The 19528-nt window shown below is 38.2% G+C and overlaps 3 protein-coding genes across 6 annotated transcripts; all 3 read left to right on the forward strand.

The window, feature by feature from the left end:
- The first annotated feature begins 252 nt into the window (after positions 1–252).
- Positions 253–6629, forward strand: LOC137940288 (heterogeneous nuclear ribonucleoprotein Q-like). 3 transcript variants are annotated; one of them, XR_011110314.1, is made up of 12 exons: positions 253–521; positions 620–1140; positions 1227–1316; positions 1437–1676; positions 2456–2677; positions 2762–3068; positions 3627–3940; positions 4043–4167; positions 4294–4397; positions 4559–4630; positions 4900–4990; positions 5155–6629. XR_011110314.1 is itself a non-coding variant. In XM_068785249.1 (11 exons), the coding sequence occupies exons 1-10, from the start codon at positions 356–358 to the stop codon at positions 4594–4596; spliced, it is 2127 nt and encodes a 708-aa protein (XP_068641350.1). In that variant the 5' UTR covers positions 253–355; the 3' UTR covers positions 4597–4630; positions 4900–6629. The 3 variants fall into 3 exon arrangements, 2 of the variants coding, with proteins under 2 accessions (XP_068641350.1, XP_068641351.1); XM_068785249.1 differs by having other exon boundaries at positions 4900–6629; XM_068785250.1 differs by having other exon boundaries at positions 626–1140; positions 4900–6629.
- A 4279-nt stretch (positions 6630–10908) lies between these two features.
- On the forward strand, positions 10909–13839 carry LOC137940274 (ras-related protein Rab11D). Its single transcript, XM_068785229.1, has 2 exons — positions 10909–11369; positions 13156–13839. Exons 1-2 carry the CDS (start codon positions 11146–11148, stop codon positions 13592–13594), a joined length of 663 nt encoding a protein of 220 aa, XP_068641330.1. The 5' UTR covers positions 10909–11145; the 3' UTR covers positions 13595–13839.
- A 2671-nt stretch (positions 13840–16510) lies between these two features.
- Positions 16511–17406, forward strand: LOC137941313 (heat shock 22 kDa protein, mitochondrial-like). Of its 2 annotated transcripts, none has more exons than XM_068786662.1 (2): positions 16511–16814; positions 16899–17406. In XM_068786662.1, the coding sequence occupies exons 1-2, from the start codon at positions 16607–16609 to the stop codon at positions 17318–17320; spliced, it is 630 nt and encodes a 209-aa protein (XP_068642763.1). In that variant the 5' UTR covers positions 16511–16606; the 3' UTR covers positions 17321–17406. The 2 variants fall into 2 exon arrangements, with proteins under 2 accessions (XP_068642763.1, XP_068642764.1); XM_068786663.1 differs by having other exon boundaries at positions 16515–16811.
- The last annotated feature ends 2122 nt before the right edge of the window (positions 17407–19528 follow it).

Consider the following 19528-nt stretch of genomic DNA (forward strand, 5'->3'; position numbering starts at 1 on the left):
AGCGCGCGTAACACGGGCAAGACGCGCTTGCTATGCGTGGTCGTACTCCCCAAGACGCCCGGGGTGCGATTGGGATTTTGAGACATAGAGACCACGTGATAGTGACATAGAGAAGAAAAGAAAAAAAACAAATATATAACTGTTGTATTTAAAAGTAACGTCCCCTGGGTGTCGTTTAAACTGCTCGAAAATCGCTATTAATTATAATATACCCATTCTTTGAGCGCGCGCGGGCTTTAGGGTTCGGCGGATCTGAATTCTGTGCTCAGAAGAGAGGTCCGTCGAGCTGCCGAGGTTTTAGCAATTGGCAGTGCCGCAGTGTCTTACGACTATTGTCGCTTCCTATCGGAACGCCATGCCGCCGCGTGCAGTCAGGCGACCGTCCACCGCCACGGCGCTCAAGAAAAGGCCGATTCCGAAGACGGATGCAGAAACGGAAGATGAAGCTAAAGAAACGGAGTCCGTCGACCAGAGAGTCGGCGGTTCCGTTTTGTCTGATTCTGGCAATGAGCAACCACGTGGTCCGTCTCTGCCTTCTCAAGATTGTATTTCTTCTTTGTGTATCTTTGTTTGAAAGAATCTTCGAATTGGCTCTTTTCTGATTCTGTAATTGTTCCAGTCACAGCTAAAAAGGATTTCTCTGCTGTGGAGTACCATGATATGGACCGAGCGGAAAGATTAGATCTTGACGATCACGAGCCCTCTTCTGAACCCGATGACGACCCTGCTTCTCAGTCAGCACTTGAACTCATCCACCACGCCACTGTACGGAACGACATACCTGACGAGATGGAACCCAATTGGGACGAGGAAGATTACGGAAACGGGCTTGAGATGATCGAGGAGGAAGAAGAAATAGACGGCCAGGAAGAGGAGCTCCTTGATGGCGACGAAGAAGAGGAACGCAACGAAGTTGTGCAGGAGCGGCGTAAACGGAAAGAGTTGGAAATTTTTGTCGGGGGTCTCGACCGCGAGGCTACTGAAGAGGACCTCAGGAAAGTATTTAGCGACGTTGGGGAGGTTACAGAAATAAGGTTGTTGAAAATTCCGGGGACGCAGAAGAACAAAGGTTTCGCCTTTCTTCGGTTTGCGACTGTTGAACAAGCTAGGCGGGCAGTTAACGAATTAAAGCATCCAGTGGTACGCATCGTTATCATGAATTGCTTTAAGCTTATCGCAAATTAGACACTGGATATGATTTCTTATGGGCCGATATCGTTCTATAGGTTCATGGCAAGCGATGTGGGGTCTCCCCAAGCCAGGATAGTGATACACTTTTCGTTGGTAATATTTGCAAGAACTGGTCTAAAGAAGTTGTAAGTGTATTCAAATGCTGTGAATTTTTCTTTGATTCTGTAAGCAATGAAGTTTTTTTTCTTCAACTTGCTTTTTTTATTAGGATGCTTTTGTTTTATTTATTTATTTACTTAAAACAGTTGAAGGAGAAGCTTGCAAAGTACGGAGTGAATAAATATGAGGAGTTGACATTGGTTGAGGATGCAAAGAATGAGGGAATGAATACGGGCTTTGCTTTTCTAGATTTTTCATCTAGGTCCGATGCTTTGGATGTTTGCAGGAGGTTGCAGAAAAGGGACGTTGTGCTTGGTACAGATAGGCCTGCAAAGGTTTCTTTTACAGATACTTTTATCGAGCCCGATGATGAAATCATGGCACAGGTATGCTGTCATATTTGCATTAGTTTTTTTTATTACTTGACGGTGAAAGTAAGCTGTCTATAGAATTTGCATGGGTAGGTCGCCATGTGGATTAGGTTATTGCTTGAAACTCTAATTTGGAGGTCAAACATTTGTACCTGGCTAGATGCAGTTTCAATTCATTATGGAGGCAGAAGGTGGCCCAAGGTTGTAGTTTAATTTTTTACTTTTCTATTGCATGCTTGTGAGAACGATTTCCTGAAGTATGCAATACTTTATTGGAAAGTTTAAAGTCTGGATATTGGGTGTTTCTGCTAGTGACATGAGTTCTCCTCTCGTTTTAGATTTTTTTTAATAGGTTTGGGAAGTAAATTGGTGGAATTTTTAATGATCTAACTGAAGTTTATTATATTATGCAAAATTTTCTATTCTGCTGTATTTTTTTTAAACATACACATTTATGTCACAATCTAGCTGTTGAGCAGCAGTAAATTCTATTAGTTCTTGTCATGCTTGTTTATCTTTTGATTTCTTGTTGAACGGTCGGACATTTCATCGTTGTTCAAGGGGAAATGTCAGACCTCGTGATTTTGCAATATCTGTTTTCTGCTTTCTGCTTTCTGCTTTCTGCTTTCTGCTGTCCTCTTAATTTGAAACAGTTGGTTATCTGGAAATGACTTTCCAGTCTATGTTCTTTACCTTTTTCTCTTCTGAAGAATTTCTGTTCATCCACATATTTTTGGTAAAATTGTTTAAGCTATGCATGGGAGTGAGAGGGAGCCCCTTATTTGACGTTTCAGGTTCGGACAATATTCATAGATGGTTTACCAGTCAGTTGGGATGAAGAGGAGGCTAAAGACCATCTTACAAGATTTGGGGAGATTGAAAAGGTTGAACTTGCTCGGCATATGCCTGCTGCTAAGAGACAAGATTTTGGATTTATAACCTTTGATACACATGATACTGCAGTGGCTTGCATTGAAGGCATCAACAATACTGAACTCAGTGATGGGGACAAGATGGTTTTTTTCTCATTTTTCATCTTGATAATATTTTTTATTATCTATGGTCCCTATCCTGTGTAAGCATCCTTGCCTCTTTTCCAGGTAAAGGTTAGGGCAAGGTTGTCAAGGCCAAGACAGAGAGTTAAACCCAGCAGACATGGCAGAGGTGGTTATCCATTTGCGCGTGGTGGTAGCCGTGGGGGAAGGGCTTCATGGAATTATCAGATGGAATCTTGGAGGCTTGGAGGTCAAAGCCAAAGAGCCCTCGAAGGCCGTCCCATGTATAATGACAATTTTAGGCGGTTTGAGGGTCCAAGGGCTAGATATCCAATAGATGTGGGCATGGACAGGGTTGGGAGTCGAAGAGGCTTCCCCCCCACAGAAAGATCCCACTACTGGAGGTCCCCTGGTATGTGAAGTGCATATGTTTGTATGGTTTTGCTAGTGGGCAGTGTTAACCCGCATACTATGCTTGTTTAAACTTCATCACTAATCCATTAAAAAAATGGTCTGTTTTGTACCTGTGACTTTTTTAAGATATATATATATATATATATATAGACAAAATATTATCACCTCCGTTGAACGGGTTAGATCTTATCTGAATTATTCATTGCCAAAAACCTATGAATCTAAAAGGCTATCATGGTGGGTCTCTTTTAATTATCAGTTTTTCATGCATATTATTTTTTTGGGCCATTTTTTTCAAAACAGTGTTTTTTTGGTTCAAAGCATATGCTAGCCAGCTCCAGTTACTTATCATATCGTTGTTCTTGTGAATGACGTCAGAGAAACTCCGGTGGCATCTAAAGTTACTTTCTATTAACTCACTTTAACTCAAACAATTTTCTGCAAACATTACCTTTTTTAAATAACTATTATTTTTTGGAAAAATCAGTTCAAATGTTCTTATTTGGCTAGAAAAGTTGTAGTTAATTATCTGAAAACTTGGGTTTCTTTGCAACAGTTCCGAGTAATGGAAAGGTGAATTTGAAGAGGGATTACATCAGACATGCTGAACGTCATCCTAGGTCGGCATATTTCCTTTCTAGGGCTGCAACTGATAGGCGCTTAACCCACAGGGACGAGGCCTATCCATCTCGTGAGCTGGATTACTTAGATAGCCTGCCTCATGGTGCTTCCCGTAGTGCCACTCGAAGGCCTTCTCTCTATGCAGAAGAAAGCTATGGCCGACCAGTGGAGCGATCTTCAAGTTACCGTGACAGTCACATCCGTGAATATGGTTCTATTTCTGGTGTAAAGCGTCCACATTCAGCAATGGTGGGTAAAGTTTACTTAAATTTCGTTATTTAGTTTAATAATATATTTCATACTTCTATTTCTTTTTCGTTGACTGATATGATCAAATTGTCTTATATTAAGGATGATCTTCCTCCTCGGTATGGTGAATCTGCTGGTAGACACTCAAGGGCCCGTTATGACTATGCACCAAATAGTGCTGCTCCACCATATGTTGAAAATGATTTTTATGCACATGAATCTACAAGGTTTATTCTCTTTCCTGTACATGGGCTTTAACTGTTTAAGCAAATTTAGATTTGCTGCTTCAATGTATTCTGTCTTACTTTTTATTATTTTTGAATGATAAAACTTATCATTTTAGTTACTGCCAGACTTGCACAGTCACACCTAGGGTATGAAAGGGGGAGTCGGGGTGCTAGAGGACATTCTCATGAGTCATATGAAGCTCGCACATCAAGCTCGGGCTACAGTCGAGGTGCCAGAGATAAAATGTTTTAGTGTCTATTGGCATTTGTGATTCTTATTCATGTTTATAACTTTATTTATATCCATCCATCTGGACTCACTGTTTGTTTCATACAATACCGTTACAGAAGTGATGCAGACTCTTTTTTTGACAAGTATTTGTTCCTTCAGGTGGAGTGAGAAAGGGTGATGCAGGTAGCATACTCTAGTTATGGAAGGAATTACATATCTCATGGAGAAGATGTGAGTTCATTTTTTCCTTGTATGTTCTATGGTTATGTTTTGTGAGTGCTTGCTTCGATTATATTGGGTTCTGCCACATGAAGACCCCCAGTCTGCATTTGCAAGCTTCATTGGTTTTTCAGATCATTTTCATGTCATGTTCCCAGGCATATCTCTTACTGGCTTTTTGGTTGTTTTGATGGAAAATGTTTTATTAGGTGCTATACAATTTCTAGGGGGGTAACCAAGTGTTTTTTTTTTTGGCTGCCATTTGTTTTTTTTCCCTTCAGTTGGATGGTAGTTCCTATTCTTCTCTATACTCCAGTCGGGGTTTAAATGATGGCTACTTGAGTGGCCGAAGTTCGGGTTCATATTATTAAGGTGAGTGCCACATCTGTTCTTTGAAATTAATGCCTTCTGGAGAGCATAATCTGGGATGCATCATAAAGTTTTCAGAATGGAAGCAACAATTACGCATGTATGGTGATGGATACTACTTGTTTATCTGACCATTTTCTTCACGCGGGGATCAGTGTTCTGGATAGCATAACATGGACACATCATAAAGTTTTCAGAATGGAAGCAACAATTACGCATGTATGGCGATGGATGCTACTTGTTTATCTGACCATTTTCTTCACGAGGGGATCAGTGTTATGGATTTGTTTTTGAGCTAGTCAAAATGAAGCCTATCCAAAAGCTTAATGCCTGAAGCAGTTCATATCATTTACACAATGAGTGCATCGATTTTCTGATTTATTATTGTGCCCCTTATTGATGAGAGATATGAAGAGTGATGGCTAGGCCATTTGATTCAGTTAGTGCTTGAACAAGGGAAAAAGACTGGTCTCATGTGTACAAAAAAATTATGCTATTTGTAGATGTTTCTATCAGTCTGAATAGATGGATGAGTAAAGTTTGACTCAGTTCGGTAAGTTTGAAGGGTGCCTCCCATTAAGATTTTGACCAGTTGGGCGCTCTGAAGTTGTCCTTACATGGCTGTGGCCAGTTGAATGCAACCTGTTGAATTTGCAAATGACTGTCTGGCCTGTTTTATTGGTGGATACAACCTGTTGAACTTACAATCACCGAAGTGAAATACAGTGTTATACTGTGCAATCACATATGTTTGCACTAAAATGAGAAGGATATGATTTGGTTGTGAAGTGTTGATTATCCATTGACATTTCTAGTTCCTCTAAGCATGTGTATAAACTTGAAGTTGGGAGGGGCTGAGTTGCTTCTGTTTGAGTGAATATTTGTGCTCATTATGGAGTGTTTGAGATACGAGGACTTGGGCCTGCAAATGGTTGTTGAGCATTGAGAGGAGCTAGGCAGAGTAGATAACTGAGTTGAGGTGGGATGGCCAGCTCAAACTGACTCTGGCCGTCTGGAGTTTATTTCTTTCCTTGTTGATCGGTTCCTTACCAGTTTAAATAGAATAAAACATTTGATTATCCATCGAAATCCTAATTAGAAAGGATGAGTAGGAGTCTGGAAGAAAAAGGAGGCGAGAGGTAATACTGGGGTTGCATTAGAATGGGTACGTGCTTGTCCTTATTGCAGCAAGGGGGTTGAGCCGCAGCAAAAAAAGCACTCTTTTAACAAAAGTTAATACAAGGCATGGTTCCACCTCTTCGCGAGGCTGAAACATATTGAGCGCAGTGGGGTGCGTACCTTGAAGCACCTACGTGTTTGTCACGGCCGAAATCTCCATGGTTTAATCCGTCTTTTAGCGAGGAATAATTATTGATAACTGTGGCCAGCCAAATGTTTTTTGCCTTTGTCTTACATCGAGTTCTTGTCAACCTGAAATACCATTTAGGCCGTTTCAACTTGAAACGAGTTACCACCTTCATGAAGTTGTAAATCGAATCGAACTACTGGTTTGAAATTTTAAAGATGGCTTTGCAATCATAAGTCTACTAAATTGGTGATTCTGTGAACCCATTACATTTTTTTTCTTTCATTTTATTGTTTTGGATGGCCTATTCTGAGATAAATTTAAGGTATTGTGGTTCGTTTTTGACTGAAGAACAACATCCTATTCAATTTTATATAAGCAAGCCCTCTCAGGGGCTTGCTTAAATCTGGTTCGTGTTGAATATTTGTTAACTTCAGATATCGTAAATTTAATTTTAATGTTTTGAGATAAATAATTTTAAATTCAAGATAAAAAATAATGAACAGTGGTTTAGTCGGTTAAAATTGATATCCTTCTTTTTAGGGTCGTCTGTGTCTTGGCCAGATTGACATGTTCCAGTGGATAGTGATGACTTGATTACAGATTGCCTCCTGAAGTTGTAATGCTTCTTCGTAGTTGTCGCCTGAGACTGTAGTATCTAACTCGGCATACTTGTCGATACGACCGGATGGACCGAGTCTGTCGAGCACTCTGGAAAGGCCTGGTAAAATATTTATGTAACAGTCTCCCGAACAATTGAGAAGCAATTTCGTTGTACAGCCAGAGCTCTTACGAATTCCTCCGTTTCCTTGCCTCTTACTCCGAGTGTTTTCGAGGCAGATTCTGACTAGAACTGAAGGATCTGCTTGAAGACTCCGGCGATCTAATTTCAAAAACGAGATGTAAAGATTGACGTTAACTAGCTTGTCTTTTGCACCGATTTGACGGCATGATTGTTCGATCGTACCCGCATCTTTCACATCCAGAGTGAGGAAAAAGGAGGACAGCAGAAACGACTAACGCAACCTGAAAGAGTAAGTGATCAATCTGCCGCCCTTGGCCATATCGGTTGTATCTGGTTAGCAGATGAGTGCAATCTTATGGCCTGGCCTGCTATATATAATTGTCTGTTTTCAAATGTGCAGGGACGATACTATTCTGATGCATCTTCTTGTCACGATTTACTGAAATGTCCCATTATACTAACTTTGCATAAACTAAATCAGCAATCACAACTCGTGTTAGGCAAGCAGCTCAGAGCATTCATGGCATATGCAGCTAATTTCAGAAATTTTAGGCTAGCAAGACTTTATTTGTCAAAGTTAAGTATTTTCGTAATTAAGTTTATAAATTGGTTATTTTTAAAAAATTCCCTCAAGAAAATGGTATTGTTATATTGATCTGATTTGGAACAATTTATGAAAAATATAGTCTTATTATACTTCATTTTTTAAACATGATCTACCAACAAAGTGTTATATTTAAAAATATAGACAAAATCAAAATATGCCAAAGAACGAGTCCATGTGCACATACATGAGGGATTTTTCTTCTCAACTCTTCCCTCCTTGGACTAAGAGGAAGGGGCATAACTACCTACATGGTTGAGGGGGCCATGACCCCATGAGCTTAAATTTTGTTAAAACAAGTTCTATTTTTAGACTAATGACCCTTTTCCATTTTTAAAATTTTAATAAATTATATTTTAAATTTTTTGGCCCCCTCCCCCTTTTATGCACTAATTTTTCTCATTTAAAACCAAAATTAAAAGAGAATACAAGAAGACTGGTTATGTTTAGGGTGTCAACAATACACAAACTAAACAAAAGTAGAAGCCCATTAATGCACATCTCCATCATTTGGTATCAGAGCGATGATAGTATCATCATGAATTTCAATAAATTTAAAAGTGGGAGCCCAATAACACATACATCCCGCCATACCAATCAAATTCTAGTTGTCAGAAAATACAAACACCAAAATTGTAGCAAGGAATTGAGAAATCCTTGTATAGTCTATTCAAGACTTTTATCCATGCAAGTTACGGTCTTTTGGGTGAATCTTGGAGAATGGTTACCACCTACAACAAAAAAAATTAAGAGTAAAGCATGGGCAATACCGCTGATAGTACCAATTGGCTTTAGATTCAACCCCACAGACATGAAGTTGGTGGTGTATTATCTAAGAAAGATGCTAAGGTCAGTGGATCTCCCTTGTGGCCTCATCCACAACGTTTATGTTTATGGGTTCCATCCTCGGACTCTTACAGGTATGGAACAATCTTCTCATTTTTTTTTACCAAGACCAACGATTTTGTAATCTTAATGTGTCTTTTTGCATCTCAAATTCGACTAACTTTCTATAATTTCTTTCTTGTCATGTTCATATAACAATTCTTGTATTTCTTTCAATCCTTAATGTGTCTTTCGGTTTCTTTTTGTATCTCCAGTTCAACTTACTTTCGATCGTGTCCTATTTCGTATTACAATTTCTATCTTGTCTCGTTCATATAACAATTTTCATATATTTTTTTTATCCTTAACATATCTTCCAAAATCTTTTTGTATTTTTGTGTCTTCCGTATTCTTTCTTTGTTTTGTTTATTGTAAGTAGAAATTGATCTCTTCCTCATAAGGAAGAGGCTGCCACTGACTGCTAAGATGTCGATGGCCAAGAGAGAAAACCTCTCACCCTCAAGAAACGCTAGAGAAGAGGGCCAAGAGAGGGAGGTCTCTACCTCTCACCCTCAAGAAGCATTAGCAGCAAGGGCCAAGAGAGGGAGACCTCTCTTTCACCCTCAAGAAAGTTGTTTAGCATAGGGGGATGCAAAGCGAGCCAGAGAAGTGTGGCTCTCCTCCCTCATCATCCATTTCCGCACCGGGGGAGGAGAGATATTCAATATATGTTATACTAAGTAGAAATATCTAACTCTGTAAAATGTTTTGATTTGTGGTAGTGGTAGAAACCTATGCACCAACAACGGAGAATGTTTGGTTTTAGTTACCCAGAGGGGGCCCAATATCCGAAAGGACATAGACCGAATCATAGAGCAAACAACGGTTATTGGAGGTCGAGTGCCTCGTCTTATAGATTATGGATGGGGATCAAATAGTAGGCCAGAAGAGAGCATTGGTATTCATGGAGGGAGAGTCTCTACTTGGGACAAAAAACAAATTGGATCATGCACAAATATGTATATGACGAGGGACATACCAAGGTAGGCAAACATAGATCACTAATTTTTGATAACACGTTTCCTCATTTCTAGGTTATTTGTTTGGCTGATCAGTTTGTTCTCTTTGCTTCTATTGGCAAGAGTTTCATTCACGTTGTGCAAAATTCATTATAATGGAAAACATAGTAGAAGTGAGTCGGACTTAGGACTCTGCAGGAGATCTCAAGTTATTTTTTATGGAGATACTATGCCTCCGAGTCATATGGTCGCGAAGACGTCCAACATTATGAGTAGCACTATGATGCTTTCATCATTTTACTGTACCAACTGGGGGGAGCCATACCAGACAATTGCAAATACTTAGTCTCCATATATGAGTTTTGTGGGTGAAGTGATATGATACCAAATGATAACAATATATCATCATGAATTTCAATAAATTTGAAAGTCGAAACCCAAAAACACATACCTCTTGTCATAACAATCAGATTCTGTTTGTGAGCAAATACAAACACCAAATTTGTAACAAATAATTAAGAAATCATTATTTAGTCTATCTAAGATTTTAATCCATGCAATTGATGGAGATATCACAGACTTTCTTTTTAAACCAAAGATATTTTTTTTCTCTGTGAGAAAATTCACGTATAGAAAATTAACCTAACTGTCATTTATTTAAATATGAAATAAATAATAATTGGCCAAAATAAAAACTTGACTAACATGAGGGACATACCAAACCCTAAACCCTAAAATGGGTTCACATGGTGTAGGGTGGGGTCATTGTAGGTTTTCAAAAATTTGAACCCACCCCGTAAAGTGAATCAATAACCCGTATGTACGAAAACCTATAACTAGATTTGACTCAATATCTCAAAATCCCGACTTGGATTAGGTAAGTCAGCTCGACTCACCCAATTCACTATCTGACTTTGACCAAAAAATTTTGTATAGGGCAACTTGGTTAAAATAAATATAAAAAATATAAAAATATATTTTAAAAAAATATATATAGTTTGATATATAATATAGTATATATAATTAATTAACGCTCACTATAATTAGAGACATAAAATTAGTCTATTATGGGGTTTAAGGACTTCTTTGTCAAGGGAATACAGTTTTATGTTGTTCATTATTTATAATTAATACTTATATTCGTTAATTTCAAATAAATCAAACACTAAAAACACCGACGCTTGTAATCCAAGGCAGGACAAATACTCAAGTTGATTTGTCACCCAAACCGACCCACCTCCCTTAAATTCCTGGTCGACTCACCTGTCACCAAAATGCTTACCCTTGTATCCAATATGAAAAGTTATTTGGTGCAAAAATACGATTATCTCAGTCGTTCCATCGTGATCAATGGTTATTTCAGCGATTCGATAATGGCTATCTCAGATATTCTAAATGGCTTTTTGACTTACGCTACGCAGTAACAGGCCTTAACGTTTCTTTACTTCCTAAACATTCGCCCGAACATCAGCGCGCAGCTGTCGAAGCTTTTTCCCTCGCCCGAACATCAGCACGCAGCTGTCGAAGCTTTTTCCCTTCTTCCAAGTACACAGTAAGGACCAGGGACCCTTTTCACACTCTCCTTTACAGCCCCGATCTGATCTCCCTCCACTTCCTCTGCTCTCTCTGTCTCTGTGTCGTCCTGAGAGAGGTTCCTCCATGGCGAGCTACGGAGATGCTAACCAGAAGATCGATTACGTCTTCAAGGTGGTCCTCATAGGTGACTCCGCCGTCGGGAAATCTCAGATACTCTCTCGCTTTGCGAGGAACGAATTTAGCTTGGATTCGAAGGCGACTATTGGCGTCGAATTCCAGACTCGGACACTCGTTATCCAGCACAAGAGTGTCAAGGCGCAGATCTGGGACACGGCGGGACAGGAAAGGTGCAATTGTGTTTTCTCTTTTTCTTTCTTCTTTTCGTTTCTGATGTGGGTTCGTTTTATTGTCTCCTTAGACTTGAGAGTTTGATCTAGGGTATGGTGCTGCTGGTGATGCTCCTTTTTATGTCCATGGAGGAGTCTAGTGGTGATTTTATGTTCTCCTATTGTGTTTCACTTTGGACTTGTTAGTAAATGCGATTACGTTTGGAAGATTACTGAAAATGTGCCCTTCATTTGTGATTTACGTTCACTTTTGCACTGCTCGAGGTAGTATTTTGATGACCGCCGATGAGGCATTGGCGACTATGGATCTTTATGGAGTACTTATTTCTTCAACGTATGCAAGTTTAATGTGATGATCCGGTGAAAGCTATGCGTTATAGCCTTCTAAATAAAAGAAAATTGTTTTTTTAGTTTCTAATCTGATCAATCGATGTGAAAGTTCCTTTCAAAATATAAAATTGACATGAAAGATCTGTGGTTTATTGTTGCCACTAAATGCCAGTTGTCATATATTTTCGAAGTTCCTGTTGGTATCTTCTTATCTATTTACTTTTTGACTATGAACTTATGGTGCTGCCAAAATCACTATGAACCTTCTTACAATTGGTTGTTGATAAAAGACCGTAACACTTGGCCTTTTGCGTGAGAAACTGTATTATCAACTAATAAAAGTTTTTTGTGATGTACTGCTTTTTCCAGTTGTTTCTTTTTCTAAATACAACTATAATCATAGATATTTTTAAGATTACTTCTGTGACCTAATCTAAATTGTTTTCCCCTTTCAGTGTATGACTAATCCTGTAGTGTTTTTATGTGAACCTGCATTATCCAGGAAGCCAGTGCAGGAAATGCATGTGAAAAACTCTGCTTGGCTTGCAATCATCTACAATCCACTTGACTTGATATACTTCTCCAAAATCTTGTTTTCTTGAAATTGATTTTTCTTCCGAGAGATTTGTACTATTGAGAAATAGAAAGTTTGAATATTGATATCATAATATAGCCCCATGATATATTGCCTCCAAAGGAACCCCCGTACACTTGGGTTAGCTCCTGGACTGGTAGAAAATGTTACAAAATCACAACTCTTCCTACTTTGCAGTTTTGTGTATTGCATATGCTTAGATAATGTGTTTTGAGCCCTTCATTTGGAGGCACACACAGTGTTTGTTGCTATCATGTCCTGGGATCTGGCCAAACCATGATCAATCTGTAACTGATCTCAAAAAGAAAAAAAAAAAAAGGGCCTTAGTGGTAAATAAAAATGATCTATTTTACTACTCAGACATTTGCTACAATATCCTATTGTGGATTTTTTTTTCACGTTCTCAACTAGTACTGCCATGTGCAGAATAAATGCAGAGTTAGAATCTCAGAAATGATACTGTCTGAGTAGACAATGTCAACTGGATAGTGCCATGTAAATACTGAATGCACAGTTAGAATCCCAGAAATCATATATATTCTATCATTGCCCACGTGTGATTTGGACTTGAAAAAATGCATACTAAAAGTAACATGGAAACACAAAGGTTTTAATATAATTGTAGGGTGTGAAGTTCCTCTACTGACGTGCCTATGGTCTGCTCATGTTTTTTTTTATCATTTTATTGATTTTTCACTAATAATTCACTCCCAGTAGCTATTCAAGACTTTCATTTAATATCATTTTGTCCACATCTTCAACGTGGGGTTTCATTGCAGTATAATTTGTTGGATTGATTTGGGTAATAATTGAACAGTTTCTGATCATGTTCAATTGTCTCCTGTGATTGTCACGAAGCAGGTATAGAGCTGTCACAAGTGCATATTACAGAGGAGCAGTTGGCGCAATGCTGGTTTATGATATTACCAAACGACAAACATTTGATCACATCCCAAGGTGGCTTGAGGAACTGCGAAGCCATGCTGACAAAAACATTGTCATTATTCTTATTGGAAACAAAACTGATCTTGAAGACCAACGAGCAGTCCCGACTGAGGACGCAAAAGAGTTTGCGCAGAAGGAAGGACTCTTCTTTCTGGAAACTTCAGCACTAGAAGCTACGAATGTGGAAAATGCATTCATAACTGTGTTAACTGAGATTTTTAACATCGTGAACAGAAAAAACCTCGTCGCAGGGGAAGGACAAAGCAATGGTAATGCATCTTCACTAGCTGGGAAAAAGATTATTATCCCAGGCCCTGCTCAGGTGATTCCAGAAAAGAAAGGGATGTGCTGTTAACTCATCTTGATCGGGTTTACATTTGGCTTTATTCTGGAGCTGTTTGCTTTGGGTTTTACATGATTAATGGTATTTCAGGGGGCGTGTTTGTTGTACTGTAAACTGTATATCTTGATTGTATCAGCCGTTCAGGTTGGCTTCTCGTTGTTTATCTAGTTCTAGTTGGAGGTGGTAAACAGCGCGGCAGATTGCTCAGTTTCTCTGAAACTTCTTTCGTATATGAAGTTCATTCTTTGTCACTCAAATTGAAATCCACCGTCTAACAGACGTGGGGTTATATATCCAGATTTCTGGCCTCGAGACAAATGACCAATTAAGAGACATCGTCACTAATCGGACAGGGGAATTGGGAATTCCTCAAAATCACAATAATAGTTCTCTCAAAATCAATTTTTCAGCTCGATTATTCTCTTCAGGTATAGGTTTGATCCTTCAGAGTTTGGTGCGAGTAGCACAATGCATGCCCAATTATGGACTTTCTGTTGGTACTCCCTAAGATTCGAAGCAAATGGAGGTGCTAAAGCCCAAACGACCTCATTTCTCTAAATCTTATCTGCACTCTTGGTGCAATGTAGTCTACGCGTTGGACTTGCCTTGCCACTACAAGACAACATTCAAGTTTTCACTGGGATCAAGAATGAGCGAGCCCGTAGTATGGTACAGCCATTGGCTTTGTCTTATAATTACACCTCTTCATGTCACTCACCACCAACTTCTTGCAATAGTTTCGACTAGAAAGTCAGTGTCCTTTTCTATGGCATCAGTTTGATGGTCAGTATCTTTCCTACCCAGTGTAACACCATTTACCCTTCTAGTATTGTAGATGAATCTACCACTATGGAATCTGGTGAAGGCTAAGGGAGCAACTATAAGGTAAGATAGACATACCTTAGGATGAGCCTAAGAGAACACTAAGATTGAGCTCAAGCTTACCTTGAATCATTACTACTATACAAGAACCCAATATCAACTTTGATGCCTTAATACTAAAAGAATCAACAAATTTCATAGTCCTGTATTTTAAAAGGTGTTCAAAATATGCAAAAGAAGAAAATAGGATTTGATTACTTAGGGGGTTAGTCAACTTGAAGTCCGAGATGAAGATCAACCGCATTACGCCCTTCATCAGTTGAAGTCATTAGAGGAGCGCATATGACATTTCATTTAGATGCTGGGGATGAAGCGGTCCTTCATCTCCACGTTATAAAAAAATTCAAGTGGCTTCTCAACCTTTTTGTCATTCATTTAGATGAAGGACGCGCAGGGGTTCGAACCCGCGATATTTGTTTCCCCTCTCTCTCCTCGCATCCCCCTCTCTCGCGCGTCCTCATTTTCATTTTTTTTTCCCTCTCTCCCGCACCCCCTCTCTCGTTTCCCTGCACCCCCGACATCTCTGCTCCCTCTCTTCTCTCGGACTCGCTCTCTCGTCTCCTTGCCTCCCTCTCTTCTCTCGAACTCGCTCTCAGTTTTTCTCTCTCGCTTCTCCCTCTCTCTTCTCCCTCTTGACCTTCCTTTCTTCTCTCTTCTCCCTCTCTTCTCCCTTTCAGCCTCCCACTCCATTCTCTCTCTCTCTCTCGCTATTCTCCTTTCCCTCAAAATACTATCCATTTCGATTTCGATTTCCCCATTTCAATTTCGATTTTGATTTTGATTTCCCCATTTACTCTATTGTATTAGTGATTTAATAGTGGTAATTAAATTATTGTTAACTCAAACACTTGGTTTAATTAACTCATTTTTATAATTAATAAAATCAATGGTTTTATATTTAATGGAAAAATATTTTTAATTAATAATATGTAAAAATATATAGTGTGTTAAAGTTAGTATTTGATAGATTTTTCTTATTTAATCACGATTTTTTTATATCAAAGAACACCATATGATTAATCATGTGCACAGTTAATTGACTCACGTAATTACAATATTAATGTACAATAAACAATAATTTTTACCTATATAATATATAATTAAATTAATTAATACATTAATATATTTTAGTTATACATTAAATTAGTTATTCGTGTAGTAATAATATTTATTTTACCTAATTTTATGTTTAAGTATTATATTTTAATTAAATATACTTTACAAGTTACTAATTCTCTTAGTTTCTGTGTTTTCCTCATTTGGGGGCACTAACACTGGAAATTGTTTTCCAGTGGACATGAATTTGTCCACACTAACACCCATTTCGAAGATGAAGATCATGTAGATGCATGAGATGAAGATGAAAATGAAGATCAAATTTCTAGTTTTTTGACTAACCCCCCATTATGTAAATGAGCATAAGTAATCCAAAATGCACATGAACCTAAAGAACCTTCTTTAGAAGTTTGTCTTTCCTAAAATTTGAATTATGCAAGGGATCACTGATCCCCAAGTCTCTTCAATGGGAATGCAGTTCCTAGCATAAAAAAACCATTTCAAATGATGCAACCGAAACATGAAAAAAAAAAAAAAAAAAAAAAACAGACACTTACAAATATTTTCAAGCCAAGTGATGCAATCTTTAAATACTACCCCACTTGAACATTTAATTGAAGAGCATCACTAATTGACTTTAATACATAATAGATCCTTTTCACATGAGGTATCACTATCTCTAACAACTAGTTTTAAACTCGTAACGCTTCGTCTGATTATTTCCCTCAATGTCATTTAATTACTGCTATCGCATCTCCTGTCACGGCTTTCTGTTACACCAAAAATTCATCAATTGGAGACTTATCTCAACCGTCGATCTTCGGAACTAAGGGCTGTCGAACATCGACGTCGTGCAACTATCCAGATCTGCCATGGAGGCCTCCAGAAACGTTACCTATCTTTCTTGAAGCTTCTACAGCTTTTTATCCTCTGGAACGTTCTAAGAGACTTCTTTTCTCGCGCCATTTTCTTGCTCGCCACGAAGACACCGACTTCCTACTCTTTTTAAGCATCCATCGCGAACTTCTCATTGTCTGTGTAGAATCATTGTGATCTTGTCTTCCCCCCCTTTCGGTATAGTGAAGAATGGCTTCCATTGTGGTTTCCCGCAGGGCTCTTGCCTCGTCCGGCAGCCTTGTGCAGAAGCTCCGCTCCTACGCGGCGCCCTCTGCTGTTCGCTCCTTCAACACTAACGCCCTTCGTCGGGACGAAGAAGAGCCGGGTATTGATGTTGATCGACGCGGTGGGCAGTTCCCCTCTCGCCGTCGGGAAGATTATCCTTTCTTCGGAGGTAGTTGTAGGCTCGGTCCTATGCCTCTTTGGATTTGAATGCTTTGAGGGCTTGTATCTGAATCTGATTTTGTTTTCCTTGTTGCAGGGGTGGTGGATCCATTCTCTCCGCCTAGGACCTTGAGCCAGCTTTTCAACATGATGGACCAGATGATGGAGAACCCTTTAGTGGCCGTATCGAGAGGGTTAGGAGGCGGAGCGAGGAGGAGTTTTGATGTGAAGGAAGATGAGAACGCTCTTCGTCTGAGAATTGATATGCCTGGACTCGGGAAGGACAACGTCAAAGTCTCGGTGGAGCAGAACACTCTGGTTATCAGAGGTGAAGGAGAGAAAGAAGCAGAGGACGAAAATGACGGGGAGGGGAGGTACACGAGCCGGATTGATCTCCCACCTCGAGTGTATAAGCTTGATCAAGTGAAGGCCGAGATGAAGAACGGTGTTCTTAAGGTTATTGTTCCGAAGGTGAAGGAAGAAGAACAGAGTGACGTTCTTCACGTAAAGGTAGAGTAATCGGTGGAAACCATTGCTTGTTCGGTGTGTTTGTCATTTCCTCCGTAGAAATCGAAAAAGTAAATTGTAGATTTGTAAGGTTTTTAGCTGGGTGTGTGATAACTGTCTTTTCAATTTACCACGTGCAAAGAAATCAAATAATGATTTCCTCAGCTAACATTCGTGAAAATTCTTGACAGTTTCTTCCTCTATTTTAGTTACAATGAGTGAAATTTCAGTGGTAGTCGTAATTGAATTAACATCAACTGAGATGAAGAACAGATTAATCATCATCTTAGTTGATATGCCTCTTATCTCAACTGAGAAGATATTAATATCTAACAGGTCAATGCCTCCTTTAATCGTCAAGAAGACTCTTATCTCTTAAAACAATTTCAATAGCGTTTTTGGTAATCGTAATTGTACATGAGATACCAATGGAGGCTACAAGTTTATTCACTTAATCCAGTTAATAATCACAACCTCTCCAACGTTCAAAAAGCCCAGTTATATAGTGAAGGCTCTCTAGGGCCTGTGAGAGCCCAGTCTAAGAAGCCAAAAGCCGATAGTGCGAGGGGGAAAGTGAAATACAAATCCCCCGTTTTAGGGAAAGTGAAATCTCTCTCGGGAGAAAAAAAAAAACTTCAACGATTTTAATAGCCCTCTATGCGATCTTCGGTGCTCGACTCCCTTCTCTTGCCGTTCCCAATATCATCGTGCGACATTTCTCCCGGCTCTTCTCTCGTTCACCCGTCGGCGATTTCAATTGCCCCCTCTCCCTGGTGTTTGACTCTCTTCTTCTCACCGTCCCCACTATTTTCCCTTTGTAACCTCCGTTATTCATACCCTTGTTCTGTTATTCGTTCTACTCATTGAGTTATGCCATAATTATTATTATTAATTTATCTTTTAAATAACCAAACTCACTGAATTATGCCATAATTATTATTATTAATTTTTCTTTTAAATAACCAAACTCACTGAATTATGCCATAATTATTATTATTAATTTTTCTTTTAAATAACCATTGTTATTCTTTATGTTTTGTTTTAGACTTTCATTATACAATACTTAGTATTTAATTACTTTCCAATTTTATTTTTTAATTATAAAGTATAATTAAAAATAATAATTTATTTTTATTTTCTTTCATTCCTTTTAAAATAATTTTAGTTGTTTAATGTTTGGGTCAAGTGGAGTTTCTAAACACTCAACCTAACTATGAGCCATATTTTTAAGAACTCAATTCTACCCCGAACTTTTAACCTTAAATTTCAATTTCTAATTTGACAAAAAAAGGGCTAAAAATGGGCCTAGATCTACCCTTTTTCTCATCCTAATTTGACAAATCTTTCATATATAATTATAATTTTTTTTATATTGAATAGGTGATTAAGTTACATTTGCATTATTTTTATTTTTATTATTAAGATGTTTGTGTAGTACTATGTTTGTATAATTATTTTATATTTAGATATTACAAAATTATAATTTGATTACAATTTTAATAATATAAAAATAAGTATTTGTTTAATTTTTATATTTAATATATTTTATTTATTAACTAATATTAATTTAATTTTCTTAAAATCAGATATATCAAAATATTTTATTTAATAAATAATCTATCTGCACTTTACACCACACTTTCCATGGTGCATATTAATACAAACAAGTACTTTACATTGTGCATATTAATACAAATAAATACTTTATACTGCACTTTTTATTGTGTGCATTAACACAAACAAATACTTTACTTTCCATTTCACTTTCCCTAGGAAAATTACTTCACTTACCCTCCCACTTTCCCCTTGCACTAACCCCCCTAATATTCAAAAAGCCCATGCCTAGGTCAAGGGCTAGGTTGGCTAAAAAAAACACAACCTATCTATAAAAAATATATTTTATTTTACAAGAATAACCCTCATGAAATTGGGGTGGGTGTGTGTTTAAGAACGAGTTAGCGAATCAATGACAAGATTAGAAATGAAATCATTGCGTTGTCAGGTTTCTTCCCTTAAACTTGACTTGAACCATTGCCATCCCTATTCTAAATAAGATGAAATTTACTAATGGCAAGTTGGGATGTGGGCTGTTGAAGATACTGTCTTAAGTTATCTTTTAAGTGATTGATTCTCAATCAATCTAGGATCATAGAATTCATTCCTTATCTGTACAAATTAAATATCTTATAAATATTTATAATTGGGATATATAATAATAAT

The sequence above is a fragment of the Aristolochia californica genome, unplaced genomic scaffold (genome assembly GCF_029961685.1).
Source record: "Aristolochia californica isolate CCGP_79_NKW_82.1479 unplaced genomic scaffold, dmAriCali1.0.hap1 SCAF_9, whole genome shotgun sequence".
Lineage (NCBI taxonomy): Eukaryota > Viridiplantae > Streptophyta > Magnoliopsida > Piperales > Aristolochiaceae > Aristolochia > Aristolochia californica.

Coding starts and splice junctions, on each gene's coding strand:
- LOC137941313 (XM_068786662.1), top strand. CDS start 16,607: ATGGCTTCCATTGTGGTTTCCCGCAGGGCTCTTGCCTCGTCCGGCAGC. Junction 16,815..16,898: donor TTATCCTTTCTTCGGAGGTA/GTTGTAGGCTCG, acceptor TCCTTGTTGCAG/GGGTGGTGGATCCATTCTCT.
- LOC137940274 (XM_068785229.1), top strand. CDS start 11,146: ATGGCGAGCTACGGAGATGCTAACCAGAAGATCGATTACGTCTTCAAG. Junction 11,370..13,155: donor GACACGGCGGGACAGGAAAG/GTGCAATTGTGT, acceptor GTCACGAAGCAG/GTATAGAGCTGTCACAAGTG.
- LOC137940288 (XM_068785249.1), top strand. CDS start 356: ATGCCGCCGCGTGCAGTCAGGCGACCGTCCACCGCCACGGCGCTCAAG. Junction 522..619: donor TGGCAATGAGCAACCACGTG/GTCCGTCTCTGC, acceptor TAATTGTTCCAG/TCACAGCTAAAAAGGATTTC. Junction 1,317..1,436: donor AGAACTGGTCTAAAGAAGTT/GTAAGTGTATTC, acceptor TACTTAAAACAG/TTGAAGGAGAAGCTTGCAAA.